The following is a 14,920-nucleotide window of genomic DNA, read 5'->3' as shown; positions in this document are numbered from 1 at the left end:
AATCCCCTCGTCTAAATCATTAATGTACAATGTAAACAGCTGGGCCCCAGCACAGAACCTTGCGGTACCCCACTAGTCACTGCCTGCCATTCTGAAAAGTACCCATTTACTCCTACTCTTTGCTTCCTGTCTGACAACCAGTTCTCAATCCATGTCAGCACACTACCCCCAATCCCATGTGCTTTACCTTTGCACATTAATCTCTTGTGTGGGACCTTGTCGAACGCCTTCTGAAAGTCCAAATATACCACGTCAACTGGTTCTCCCTTGTCCACTCTACTGGAAACATCCTCAAAAAATTCTAGAAGATTTGTCAAGCATGATTTCCCTTTCACAAATCCATGCTGACTTGGACCTATCATATCACCTCTTTCCAAATGCACTGCTATGACATCCTTAATAATTGATTCCATCATTTTACCCACTACTGATGTCAGGCTGACCGGTCTATAATTCCCTGTTTTCTCTCTCCCTCCTTTTTTAAAAAGTGGGGTTACATTGGCTACCCTCCACTCCATAGGAACTGATCCAGAGTCAATGGAATGTTGGAAAATGACTGTCAATGCATCCACTATTTCCAAGGCCACCTCCTTAAGTACTCTGGGATGTAGTCCATCAGGCCCTGGGGATTTATCGGCCTTCAATCCCATCAATTTCCCCAACACAATTTTCCGACTAATAAGGATTTCTCTCAGTCCCTCCTCTTTACTAGACCCTCCGACCCCTTTTATATCCGGAAGGTTGTTTGTGAATACCGAACCAAAGTACTTGTTTAATTGGTCCGCCATTTCTTTGTTCCCCGTTATGACTTCCCCTGATTCTGACTGCAGGGGACCTACGTTTGTCTTTACTAACCTTTTTCTCTTTACATACCTATAGAAACTTTTGCAATCCGCCTTAATGTTCCCTGCAAGCTTCTTCTCGTACTCCATTTTCCCTGCCCTAATCAAATCCTTTGTCCTCCTCTGCTGAGTTCTAAATTTCTCGCAGTCCCCGGGTTCGCTGCTATTTCTGGCCAATTTGTATGCCACTTCCTTGGCTTTAATACTATCCCTGATTTCCCTTGATAGCCACGGTTGAGCCACCTTCCCTTTTTTATTTTTACGCCAGACAGGAATGTACAATTGTTGTAATTCATCCATGCGGTCTCTAAATGTCTGCCATTGCCCATCCACAGTCAACCCCTTAAGTATCATTCGCCAATCTATCCTAGCCAATTCACGCCTCATACCTTCAAAGTTACCCTTCTTTAAGTTCTGGACCATGGTCTCTGAATTAACTGTTTCATTCTCCATCCTAATGCAGAATTCCACCATATTATGGTCACTCTTCCCCAAGGAGCCTCGCACAATGAGATTGCTAATTAATCCTCTCTCATTACACAACACCCAGTCTAAGATGGCCTCCCCCCTAGCTGGTTCCTCAACATGGTGGTCTAGAAAACCATCCCTTATGCACTCCAGGAAATCCTCCTCCACCGTATTGCTTCCAGTTTGGCTAGCCCAATCTATGTGTATATTAAAGTCACCCATTATAACTGCTGCACCTTTATTGCATGCAGCCCTAATTTCCTGTTTGATGCCCTCTCCAACATCACTACTACTGTTTGGAGGTCTGTACACAACTCCCACTAACGTTTTTTGCCCTTTGGTGTTCTGCAGCTCTACCCATATAGTTTCCACATCATCCAAGCTAATGTCTTTCCTAACTATTGCATTAATCTCCTCTTTAACCAGCAATGCTACCCCACCTCCTTTTCCTTTTATTCTATCCTTCCTGAATGTTGAATACCCCTGGATGTTGAGTTCCCAGCCCTGATCATCCTGGAGCCATGTCTCCGTAATCCCAATCACATCATATTTGTTAACATCTATTTGCACAGTTAATTCATCCACCTTATTGCGGATACTCCTTGCATTAAGACACAAAGCCTTCAGGCTTGTTTTTTTAACACCCTTTGTCCTTTTAGAATTTTGCTGTACAGTGGCCCTTTTTGTTCTTTGCCTTGGGTTTCTCTGCCCTCCACTTTTCCTCATCTCCTTTCTGTCTTTTGCTTTTGCCTCCTTTTTGCCTCCCTCTGTCTCCCTGCATTGGTTCCCATCCCCCTGCCATATTAGTTTAACTCCTCCCCAACAGCACTAGCAAACACTCCCCCTAGGACATTGGTTCCGGTCCTGCCCAGGTGCAGACCGTCCGGTTTGTACTGGTCCCACCTCCCCCAGAACCGGTTCCAATGCCCCAGGAATTTGAATCCCTCCCTGCTGCACCACTGCTCAAGCCACCTATTCATTTGCGCTATCCTGCGATTCCTACTCTGACTAGCACGTGGCACTGGTAGCAATCCCGAGATTACTACTTTTGAGGTCCTACTTTTTAATTTGCCAAATGGAATTTACAAAATGGGTGGAAGTCTACAAATTACTTAAATAAGCATTCTTAACCGCTAGCGGGGATGACTTATCCTTCAGCAATACTTTGTTACGAAGCAATGATCGAAGGAATCACTATCTATAGTTGTGTGCAGTTTGTGTATCACCCTGCGCAGACTCTCATCAAAGACTTACCATGAATAACAAATTGTATTAGGCTCTATAGATTTGACAGGAAAGAATCTGTAAGGGTTTCATTAGGAAAGGGGACTGCAAAAGAAGGGGCAGAACAGCTTATTTCAAATTTATTTGCCAACTTCAGGGAAAAGAAAGAAAAATAGGAATCCACACCTGACCATCTACACCTGCACCACATTTTCTATGATAAGAGCAAAATCTGTCAACAATATTGCAACAATATCACCAGACGTATATAGATCCAATCCTTGCAACGGAAAGTTCTATGAACACCAGACCCATTGGAGTAGTTAACAGAACATCAGAATGCTGGTGGGAAAAATTCAATCAGGATTCTTCATTAATTGAGACTTTCAGTGCTTATCCTGCTAGGCTATAATTTGCTTCATCAGCATAAGAACATGAGAAATAGGACCGGGAATAGGCCATTTGGCTCCTCGAGCCTGCTCCGCCATTCAATAAGATCATGGCTGATTTGATGTTGGGCTCAGCTCCACTTCCCTGCCCGCTCCCCATAACCTCTGACTCCCTCATCATTCAAAAATCTGTCCATCTCCACCTTAAATATATTCAATGACCCAGCCTCCACAGCTCCCTGGGGTAGAGAATTCCAAAGACTCACGACCATCTGAGAGAAGAAATTCCTCCTCATTTCTGACTTAAATGGGCGACCCCTTATTGTGAAACTATGCCTCCTAGTTCTAGATTCCCCACGAGGGGAAATATCCCCTCTGCATCTACCCTGTCAAGCCCCCTCAGAATATTACATGTTTCAATAAGATCACCTCTCATTCTTCTATACTCCAATGAGTATAGGCCCAATCTGCTCAACCTTTCTTCGTATGACAACTTCTCAGGAATCAACCCCGTGAAACTTCTCTGAACTGCCTCCAATGCAAGTATATCCTTCCTTAAGTAAGGAGACCAAAACTGTACACAGTACCCCAGGTGTGGTTTACTAATGCCCTGTACAGTTGGAGCAGGACTTCCCTGCTTTTATACTCCATCCCCCTTGCAATAAAGGGCAACATTCCATTTGCCTTCCTGATTACTTGCTGTACCTGCATGCTAACTTTTCGTATTTCATGTACAATAACCCCCAGATCCCTCTGTACTGCAGCATTTTGTAATTTCTCCCCATTTAAATAGTAATTTGCTTTTTTATTTTTCCTACCAAAGTGGATAACCTCACATTTTCCCACATTATACTCTGCCGAATTTTTGCCCACTCGCTGAGCCTATCTATATCCTTTTGTAGATTCTTTACAGCCTCCTCATAACTTGCTTTCCCACCTATTTTTGTATCATCAGCAACATTACACTGGGTCTCTTCATCCAAGTCATTAATATAGATTGTAAATAGTTAAGGCCTCAGCACGGATCCCTGTGGCACTCCACTAGTTACAATTTGCCAACCTGAAAATAACCCATTTATCCAGAGATTCTGTTTTCTGATAGTTAGCCAATCCTCTATCCACGCTAATATATTACCCCAACCCTGTGAGCTCTAATCTTGTGCAGTAACCTTTTATCTTATTGAATGCTTTCTGGAAATTCAAATACACATCTACTGGTTCCCTTTTATCCATCCTGCTCGTTACATCCTCAAAGAATTCCAGCAAATTTTTCAAACATGATTTCCCCTTCATAAAACCATGCTGACTCTGCTTGAATGCATTTTGATTTTCTAAATGTCCTGCTACTCCTTGCTTAATAATGGACTCCAGCATTTTCGCAATGACAAAGATGTTAGGCTAACTGGTCTATAGTTTCCTGCTTTCTGTCTCCTTACTTTCTTAAATAGGGGCGTTACATTTGTGGTTTTCCAGTCCGCGGGGACCTTTCCAGAATCCAGGGAATTTTGGTAGACCATAACCAATGCATCCACTATCTCTGCAGCCACTTCTTTTAAGACCCTAGGATGCAGGGCATCAGGTCCAGGGGACTTTTCCACCTTTAGTCCCATTAGTTTGCCTAGTACTTTATCTCTAGTGATAGGGATTGTTTTAAGTTCCTCCTCTCCCCCCCACCCCCCCCCCCCAGCTCCTTGATCATCAGTTATTGGGATGTTTTTAAATGTCTTCTACCGTGAAGACCGATGCAAAATATTTGTTCAAAGTCTCCGCCATTTCCTCGGTACCTATTATTAATTCCCCAGTCTCATCCTCTAAGAGATCAATGTTCAGCATGGAGTCCTGATTGCATTATTATTGAATTAAACCTTGTCATACAGACCAAAGGCTCTTCATAAACAGTTTGCAATCAGACAAAAATCTGTAGATAGATCGACTGTACTACAAATTGTAAGACCACAGAACCCCTTAGCTTTGTTTGTTCTGCAACAAAGAGGGAGGTGCAACAGAAAGTATCTAGGCAAATATTTGTTGTTTTCTGACAAACTGGAGTAGAACAATATGATAACAGATAATAACACACAGAAGTTTTCTCCCTTTTCTACATTACAACAGTGACTACACTTCAAAAGTATTTCATTGGCTGTAAAGCACTTTGGGAAGTCAGTGGTGGTGAAAGGTGCTATATAATTGGAAGCCTTTCTTTCTTTGCCTTCACTCCATATTGCAAGTCAGCAGTGAAAAGATCAGAGAAGATATTAGCTGAGGATAAAATTGAGCAAACCACAGACTTGTTGGTGTTTCCTATGGTCATATTTCCAAAACCAACTGGAAGCTAGATTATGTGCTGAATGCAGAAGATTGAAAGAGGTGATTGTTAAAAACAAATATTCTACTTGTTGAGTGGATGATCCTTTAAACTTTGTTAAAAGCGAAGTAAATTATCACCCTGAACCTGGATTCCAGATATCTGACAGTTACTGTGCACTCCAGCTGAGGATTGTTCCAATTCAAGGTATTACTATTTAGCTTGTACAATGTTTTCTGCTACACCTTAGCATCTTATAAATCATGTGTTGGATGATCTGATTAAATGTTGTGTAGTGTATCTGGACTAATGTATTTTGGTGATATTGGAACATTAGAAAGATCTGTGGCAAGTGTTCTCCTGGCTGCAGAAAGCAGGACTGCCTGCAAAAAAAAAAATTTTTGAGGATGGAAATAGAATTCCTGGATATAATAGGACCAAAATTCCTCATGTCCTCGCCACCACTGGCAATGCAGAAGACTTCCAGCCATTCTGATGTTGACCCCGTCTCAAATCCCAGGGGTCATTAAAGTAAAGGGGGTTAATTTAGAAAATTGACATTAGACATCCTCTTCCATATTTATACAGCAAGCATGCCTGCTTTTGCAGCCATACTTTTCCTTGGGCACATGAATTGGTGTGCTATCTGTTGGGGGACGTCACCCTGCTAGCCCTTTCAATCAGGACAGAATTTCCCAACATAAAAAAGGATGGTGACCTGACGAAACCCATCCTGCTGCTTGCTTTATGTCCTTGTTCCACTTCCAAGGCTGAGGAATTTTTGAGCTCTTGTCAAGTAAGCCAGATCGTGGAAACGCAATACCTTAAGTCAGCAACATGAAAGAATGCCAATATATCTCCAAGTCAGGATGGTGTGTGACATGATGATGCTGTTCCTATGCACCTGCTGTCCTTGTCCTTCTAGGCGATGGAGGTCACAGGTTTAGGAGGTACTGCCAAAAAAGCTGTGGCAATTTGCTGTAGTCAATCCTGTAGATAGTACATGCTGCAAGTAATATAAGTCGATGGTGGTGAGAGTGGATGTCTAAGTCAGTGGATGGATTGCCGATTAAGCAGACTGCTTTATTCTGGGTAGCTGTGATGAGCTTTAAGTATTGTTGAAGCTGCACCCATCCAGACAAATTGAGCATATTCCATCAAACTCCTGACTTGAGGCTTTGGGATGTTAAGAGCTGAGCCATTCACCACAGAATACCCAGCCTCTGACCTGCTCTAGTAGCCACGGCATTTATGTGGCTGGTCCAGTTCAGTTTCTGTTCAATGTTGGATGTTGATGATTTGGCAATGGCAATGTCATTGAATGTCAAATGGAGGTCATGCTCTCTCTTCTTGGAGATGGTTATTACCCAACACATAAATTCTATGTCAAACATTTGTATGATTATAAATTTTTAGTTAGAATTTATATTTTCAGACAAGTTCTGGGTGATTTTAGTGACAAGTTCCACATCCCAGTTTGAAAAGTTACTATCATTGGTTTGCTTCTAGACTTTTGGCCTGGCTTATTTATCGACAAACATTACAAAGGGCTAGAACATTTTTTTTTGTAATATAGCAATACTATGTACCGACCTTGCTTGATGATGATTTGTTAGGCTTCTTCACAGGAGAATATTCATCATCTTCAGAGCCAGATTGCTTTCTCTTCTTTCCTCGGCTTTTACCTGATATATAATCGATCAGTATTATCAGAAAGAGATTTATAGATGAATTGAAAAACATGGCAGCTGTTTTGTGATACAAAACTCAATATTTACATACCTTTTGCTCCTCCTGATTTCTTTGGCGTGCCAAAGCCCAAGTGCGATTCGGAATCAGAGTCTACACGTTCTACTTTCTTCGGTTTAGCCGGCTGCTTCCGTTTTACTGATGCTGCCTTTTTTGGCATGCCACAGGCCAAGTCAGAGTCAGAATCAATATGCTCTGATTTCTTAGGTTTAGGTGGTCGCTTAGGCTTGGATGTACCATCAGTGGTGGGTGTTTTTTTTACAGCTGGATAGGAAAGGAAAGATTGAATTATAAACAAACATTTATGTAAGTAAGCAGGATTAAAACAAATACTAAGGTGGAATACAGAAGAAAAATAATGGGGGGAAGGTAACAGTGTAAGTCTAAGATTCCAGTGCAGCACAAAAATTTATGATATGGGAATATTACAAGTAAGGAATCTATCTGGCTAGTTAAGGAATAAAAATGGAACTCTTGCTCTATGGGGAGTATATTATAGAGTACCAAACATTGGAAAGGAAATATAGAGGAAGCATAATGTAAATAAATTAGGGAAGAATGCAGAGACAAAATGGCCTAGATATCAACAGGGGCAGGTTACGTAGGCCTGGCAGGGTGGGTGGGATTTCCACCGGAAAATCTGGCTTGGCTTCCAGTCGGGTGGGGGACACTCTGCAGCTGGCTGCAGGATCAGGTAGGTCCGATCCACGACCCTGTGTAACTAGTCCAGCTACGTTTCTGGTCAATGGTGACCCCACCAGGATATCGATGGTGGGGGATTCGGTGATGGTAATGCTATTGAATGTCAGAGGGAGGTGGCTAGACTCTCTCTTGTTGGAGATGGTCATTGCCTGGCACTTGTGTGGCGCGAATGTTACTTGCCACTTATCAGCCCAAGCTTGAGTGTTGTCCAGGTCTTGCAGCATGTGGGTACGGACTGCTTCATTATCTGAGGAGTTGCAAATGGCACTGAACACTGTGCAATCATCAGCAAACCTCCCCACTTCTGACCTTCCATTGGAGGGAAGGTCATTGATGAAGCAGCTGAAAATGGTTGGGGCTAGGACACTGCCCTGAGGAACTCCTGCAGCGATGTTCTGAGGTTGAGACGAATGGTCTTCAACAACCACAACCATCTTCCTATGTGCTAGGTATGAGTCCAGCCAATGGAAAAGTTTCCCCGATTCCCATGGACTTCAATTTTACTACGGCTCCTTGATGCCACACTCAGTCAAATGCTACCTTGATGTCAAGGGCAGTCACTCTCACCTCTGGATCAGCTCTTTTGTCCATGTTTGGACTAAGGTTGTAATGAGGTGTGGAGCCGAGTAGTCCTCGCGGAACCCAAACTAAGCATCAGTGAGCTGGTTATTGGTGACTAAGTGGCGCTTGATAACACGGTCAATAATCCCTTCCACCACTTTATTGATGATTGAGAGTAGGCTGATGGGGCGGTAATTGGCCAGATTGGATGGGTCCTGCTTTTTGTGTCAGGACCCGGGCAATTTTCCACTTTATAGATGCCAATGTTGCTAGTGTACTGGAACAGCTTGGCGAGAGCCACAAGTAGTTATGGAGCACAAGCCTTCAGCACTATAGCTGGGATGTTGTCGGGACCCATAGCCTTTGCTCTATCTAGTGAAGTCAGCAGTTTCTTGATATCAAGTGGAGTGAATCGAACTGGCTGAAGACTGGCTTCTGGGGTGATGGTGGGGACTTCAGGAAAAGGCTGAGATGGATCTAGGCACTAGGCACTTCTGGCTGAAGATGGTTGCAAACACTTCAGCCTTGTTTTTTGCACTCAGGTGCTGGGCTTCACCATCATCAAAGATGGGGTTGTTCATGGAGCCTCCTCTTCCCGTTAGTTGTTTAATTGTTCACCACCATTCATGGCTGGATGTGACAGGACTGCAGAGCTTTGGTCGGATCCATTGGTTGTGGGATCGCTTAGCTCTGTCTAGAACATGCTGCTTCTGCTAATTAGTATACACATAGTCCTATGTTGTAGCTTCACCAAATTGGCACCTCATTTTTAGGTACACCTGGTGCTGCTCCTGGCATGCTCTTCTACACTCCTCATTGAACCAGAGTTGATCCCTTGGCTTGATAGCAGTGGTACAGTGAGGGAAATGCTAAGTCATGAAGTTACAGACAGTGATGGAATACAATTCTGCTGCTGCTGATGGTCCACAGCACCTCACGGATGCCCAGTTTTGAGCTGCTAGATCTGTTCTGAATCTATCCCATTTAGCACAGTGGTAGTGCCACACAACACAATGGAGGATGCCTGCAGGGTGTCCTTCATCTCCACAAAGACTGTGCAGTGATCACTCCTACCAATATGGTCATGGACAGGTGTACCTACAACAGGTAGATTGGTGAGGACGAGGCCAAGTGGGTATTTACCTCGTGCTGTTGTCTCACTGCCTGCTGCAGGCCCAGCCTGGCAGCTATGACCTTCAGGACTTGGCCAACTTGGTCAGTAGTGGTGCTACCGAGCCATTCCTGATGATGGACTTTGAAATTCCCCCACCCAGAGTAGATTCTGTGCCTTTGGTACCCTCAGTGTTTCATCCAAGTGGTTTTCAACATGGAGGAGTACCGATTCACCAGCTGAGGCAGGGCGGTAGGTGGAATCAGCAGGAGTTTCCTTGCCCATGTTTGACCTGATGCCATGAGATTTCATGGGATCCGGAGTCAATGTTGAGGACTTCCAGGGCCACTCCCTCTGTATTCCACTGTGCCGCCACCTCTGGCGAGTCTGTCTTGCTGGTGGGAGAAGGAGTGGTGATTAAGAAGTCTGGGACGTTGGCTGAAAGCTATAATTCTGTTAGTATGACTGTCAGGTTGTTGCTTGACTAGTCTGTGTCTAGACAGGTATCCCAATTTTGGCATGTCCCCAGGTGCCAGTGAGGAGAACGTTGTCGGGTTGACTGGGCTGCATGTGCCTTTGTCGTGTCCAAATCCCGTGCCTAGGTCAATGCTGGGTGGCCCGTCTGATTTTATTCTTATAGTTTTTCATAACGGTTTGGTACAACTGAAAGGCTTGCTCGGCCATTTCAAAGGTCAGTCAGTGTGGGTCTGGAATCACATACAGGCAAGATTGGGTAAGGGCGACAGATTTCCATCCCTGGGACTTTAGTGAAACAGATGTGTTTTTACATGGTCACCATTACTGATACTAGGATTTTATTCCAGATTTATTTAACTAACCGAATTTAAATTCCTCTGCTGCCACGGTGGGATTTGAACTCATTTCTCCAGATCATTAGTCCACGACTCTGGATTACTTGCCTAGTAACATAACCACTATATTAACCACCTGCATGGCGGGGAGCTGTCCTCACCTCACTTCAGCTGCTGGGTTCCTGAGGCCTAGGAAACCCAGCCCGCCCACTGTAAAACCTGCAAAACAGGTTAAATCAGAGGCTACCAGCCTCATTAAAATATTTAAATTGCCAACCCTCCACCTGGGAGCGGGTTGGCTGTCCGTCCCTTGCAGATTGGACATGGGTTGAGGTCGGGATTCAAATTTTTAACATCTGACCCGAACCCAACCTACCTGTTTTTCTGTGCTAAAATGGGCCCATACTAATGGCTGACTTTAATACTAAAAGATAAGATTGGTATATGGCACAGAAAGGGAGGGGTTTCTACAATGTGTCCAGAACTGCTTTCTGGTTCAGTATGTTTAGTCCAACAAGAAAAGATGCAATACTGCATCTAGTTGTAGGAAATTAAGTAGTACAATAAGTAACATAATGGTAGGGAAGCATCTAGGAAGTAGCAACCAGTACATATCAAAGATACTCGCAAAACCTAGAGTTCCTTGGGTGAGAAATTAAAATCAAAATGAGATTAAAAACGAGGTGGATGGGAAATCAAAGGCTAATATACAAGTGAATCAAGCTGAATGCAGAAACTATAGAATAAAAGCAAAACATGGCTAAAGAATGACTGCCAAGTAACAAAGGGAAATAGTAAAGGAATTTGTAAACATGTAAAAAGTAAAAGAATAGTTAAAGAAAACGTAGGGTCAATTAGAGATAAAAAAGGAAATCTTCTGGGGATAAAGAAAAGGCATAGATACTAAACAAGCACTTGACTGCAGTTTTTATAGAAGATTGCATTAGTGGGAATCAAAGAGTACAAGATGAGGTGGTAGAATAATTGGAAGGATTGGTGGAACTCAAAGTAAAAGAAACACCATGGCCTGAAGCATGTGTCCTCTAATACTCAGGGAAGTCAGAGAGAAAACGGTAGCGACTCTGACCACAATTTTTCAAACATCCTTCAATATGGAAGTTGTGCTAGAGGATTGGAGATTTGCCAATCCATCTGGTTTTTCACAATAAGGGAGTAAGGGATAAACCAGATAACAGTCAAACCAGTCAGTTCTTAACCTTTATGCTTCTGATTGGTTAATTGATTGACGAGGTTACATCTGGAATTCGATTAGTTGCATTGAAGAAGCAACAAAAAATATAATTGGTTTAATTTGGGTTAGCACTATTTTGGCAGACCCCTTTAAACTCCCTGGAAGTGGGGGGGCGCAGACTGCCGGTTGAGAACCCCAGCACCAGGACATGATCATAAATATCAATTTTGTTTTCTCAAGTGCACTAAACTGTCAATACATCTTTTCCAAGCAGTGGTCCATATCTGTCACCGAAGTATAAATGCACTCTTCTATTCAGTTCATTGATGTGGTGCTTCCCTGGCTCAGCATTAGAATAATTTTGGAGAAAAGCTTATTAACATTACTAACCAGTGAAAATGTGGGAGAGCACACCCCCCCACCGCCACCACCTCCCCAGGCCATAAGCCCTACCAGGCTCTGGATAGAGACTGCTGGAGACATGCTGCGCTTCAGCCACTGCATGCTAAACCGCCTGAAACTGCTACTTGCTTCAAATTGCAGAATTGTGAGTGGGCCCCATCAGCTTTCCATTATCCCGCTCCCCCGAGTCAACATCATATAGGCGATGCCACTGAGAATCGCCCCCAACCCCTCCCTAAAGAAAATCTCTGGCTTCCCCCGAGATATTTTACAGTCCCGTTTTCTCTCTCCCTCCCATCTGCTGAGACACTTTATTCTCTTGCTATCCCTACCCTTCCCTGGTCAAAGGAGAATAATCCCAGTTTCTTTAGCCTCTCCACATAATTAAGGCCCTCATCCTTGGTATAATTCTGGGAAATCTCCTTGCACCCTCTCCAAGGCCTTGACATCCTTCCTAAAGTGTAGTGCCCAATATTGGACACAATACTCAAGCTAAGGCCGAACCAGTGACTTCTGTGCTTTGTATTCTACGCCTGTTTATAAAACCTAAGGATCCTGTATCCTTGTTTAGCAGCCATATCAACTTGTCCTGCCACCTTCAAAGGGGTCTTTTATGTGTATCTGAGAGGACAGATGGAGCCTCAGTTAAATGTTTAATCCGAAGCATAGCACCTCGACAATGTCGCACTCACTCAATACGGCACTGAAGTGTCAGTCGAGAGTATGTGCTTAAATATCTGAAGTGGGCCTTGAATTTATTGACTCAGAGATGTGTGTGCTGCCAATAAGCCAAGGCTGACGGCTGATGCCTTAGTGCACACACAGTATACATAAATATTGAGCAACACTAAACATAGGGAGTCAAGTTTTTTTTTCTCATCTCGAGATGGTTACTTATGAAATAATCTATAACCTAGATCAGCAAATGCTGAGATGGTAAAGTCGTGACAGAAAAAAGCAAGACAGATTTCTGATGCAGGAAAGAGGGTTAGAGGCTTAGTATCCAAGAAAGAGTGCATGCAGAAATTGTTAACCGAACCACTTAATGGCCCCAAGTTTCCACATGATTTGCTCCTGATTTTTAGGAGCAACTGGTGTACAACGGAGTATCTTAGAAATCGGAATTCTCCACATTTAGTTTGCTCCAGCTCTAGTCAGTTGGAACAGTTTCACTTTGGAACAGAATTTTTTTTTCAAAAGGGGGCATGTCCGGCCACTTACGCCTGATTTCAAAGTTTCGTGAGTGAAAACTTACTCCAAACTAACTTAGAATAGAGTAAGTGAAGATTTTTGTACGCTCGAAAAAACTTGTCTACACTTTAGAAAATCAGGCGTAGGTTACAAATTAGGCGTAGGGAATGGTGGGGGGGGTGTGTTTAAAGGGAAGTTTATAAACATTAAACACTTCAGTTTTACAAATAAAGAGCCATCATCAATAATAAATGATAAATACATCAATAAATCAACCAATAAATCAATCAAAAAAAATTAATAAGAAATAATTTTTTTTTTAAATCAATAAATAAAACATTTTCTACTTACCGACTGCAGCACTGGGAGCCCTCCAACAGCGTGCTGGGATGCCCCCCTCAGTGTGTCTCTGTCAGTGTTTCTATCTCTCTGTCTGTCTGTGTGTCTCTCATTCTCTGTCTGTCAGTGTCTGTGTTTCTGACAGCGAAGGGAGGGGGAGGAGGGGGGGTCGAGGGAGAGAGGGGGGGAGCAGAGGGAGGGAAGGGGGAAAAGGGGGAGGGATGGGGGAGAAGGGGGAGGGATGGGGGAGAAGGGAGAAGGGAGATGGGGGGGAAAGGAGATGGGGGGGGAAAGGAGATTGGGGGGGGAGAAGGAGATTGGGGGTGGGTGGGGGGGGAGGAGAAGGGGGAGGGAGGCTGAACGGGCCGGGCCCGAGACTTCGGGCAGGGCCCGTCCCCAGCACCAGATTTACAGGTAGTTGGGTCGGGTCGGGGGTGGTGGTGGGAGGGAGGTCGGTTCGGGTCGGATCCAGTCCGGAGGTTGGGTGGGGGGGGGGGGGGGGGGGCGGCGCGGGTGTCAGGTCTGGTCCGGGGGGGGAAAGTGGGTGTTGGGTCCGGTCCGGGGGTGGAGCGGGTGTCGGGTCCGGTCGGGGGGGGGGGGGGAGGAGCGGGTGTCGGGTCCGGTCCGGGGGGGGAGCGGGAGTCGAGTCGGGTCGGGTCGGGAAGAAGCAGGAGCTGGCCGTGGGAGGAGCCTTATTCACGCAGCCCCAGTGAGGCCTTTCGACCAGGGCTAGGGGCTGCGTGCTTCGGGCCCCTCCCACACAGTTTCGGGCGCCTGGAGCTACTGCACTTGCGTGCCCACTGTAGCGCGCATGTGCAGAGGTCCCGGCACTGTTTTCAGCGCAGGGACCTAGCTCCGCCCCATACAGCTCCTGCTGCGCTGCGCCGAGGGCCAGAGGACCTGCAGGAAGGTGGAGAATACGGAGAGTTTTTTTAGGCGCACTTTGTGGCACGAAAAATGGGCGTCCAGGTCGGGACTGCGCCGTTCTAGGCGCGGCTCGAAACTTGGGCCCATTAAGAGGCCTGTATCAGTTTGAAATGAAATAAAAACAGAAAATGTTGAAAGCGCTCAGCGGGTCAGATAGCATCCATGATGAGAGGAAGGTGGGATTAACATTTTGGTCGATGCTGATTAGATTTCTAGCATCTGCAATATTTTGTTTTCAGTTTTAAATAAGTTAGCTAAAAGAACCTAAAAAATAAGAGCAGGAGTAGGCCATACTCTCCCTCGCGCCTCCTCCACCATTCAATAGGATCATGGCTGAACTTCTACATCAACTCCATTTTCTCATCCTATCTCCATATTCCTCGATTCCCTTAGTGCCCAAAAATCTATTGATCTCAGTCTTGAATATACTCATCGGCTGAGCATCCGCAGCCTCTGGGGTAGAAAATTTCAAAGATTCTCAATCCTCAGTGAAAGTTTCTCCTCTCAGTCCTAAATGGTCGACCCTTTAGCCTGAGACAATGACCCCTCGTTCTAGACTCTCTAGCAAGGGGAAACAGTCTCTCAGCATCTACCGTGTCAAGCCCCTTAAGAATTTTATATGTTTCAATGAGACCATCTCTCATTTTTCTAGCTTTTTTTTAAAGTTCTGACGATGGGCCTCTAATCAAAATGTTAATCAATCTTT

At 44.6% G+C, this 14,920-nt stretch overlaps 1 protein-coding gene across 1 annotated transcript in view; it reads right to left on the bottom strand.

Annotated features, from left to right (window-relative positions):
- The window catches only part of LOC139264103 (DNA topoisomerase 2-beta-like), a 146,290-nt gene that overhangs the window by 20,581 nt on the left and 110,789 nt on the right, over positions 1-14,920 (bottom strand). Inside the window, exons 26-27 of the mRNA XM_070880192.1 lie at positions 7,011-7,241; positions 6,822-6,913 (exon numbers count right to left, since the gene is read on the bottom strand). Of these exons, the coding sequence (XP_070736293.1) occupies positions 6,822-6,913; positions 7,011-7,241 (323 nt within the window). The remainder of the gene's footprint in view (positions 1-6,821; positions 6,914-7,010; positions 7,242-14,920) is intronic.

This window comes from Pristiophorus japonicus, chromosome 5 (assembly GCF_044704955.1).
Source record: "Pristiophorus japonicus isolate sPriJap1 chromosome 5, sPriJap1.hap1, whole genome shotgun sequence".
Lineage (NCBI taxonomy): Eukaryota > Metazoa > Chordata > Chondrichthyes > Pristiophoridae > Pristiophorus > Pristiophorus japonicus.
Note: the sequence above shows the minus strand (reverse complement) of the source record. Positions and strands in the feature narration are given on the sequence as shown.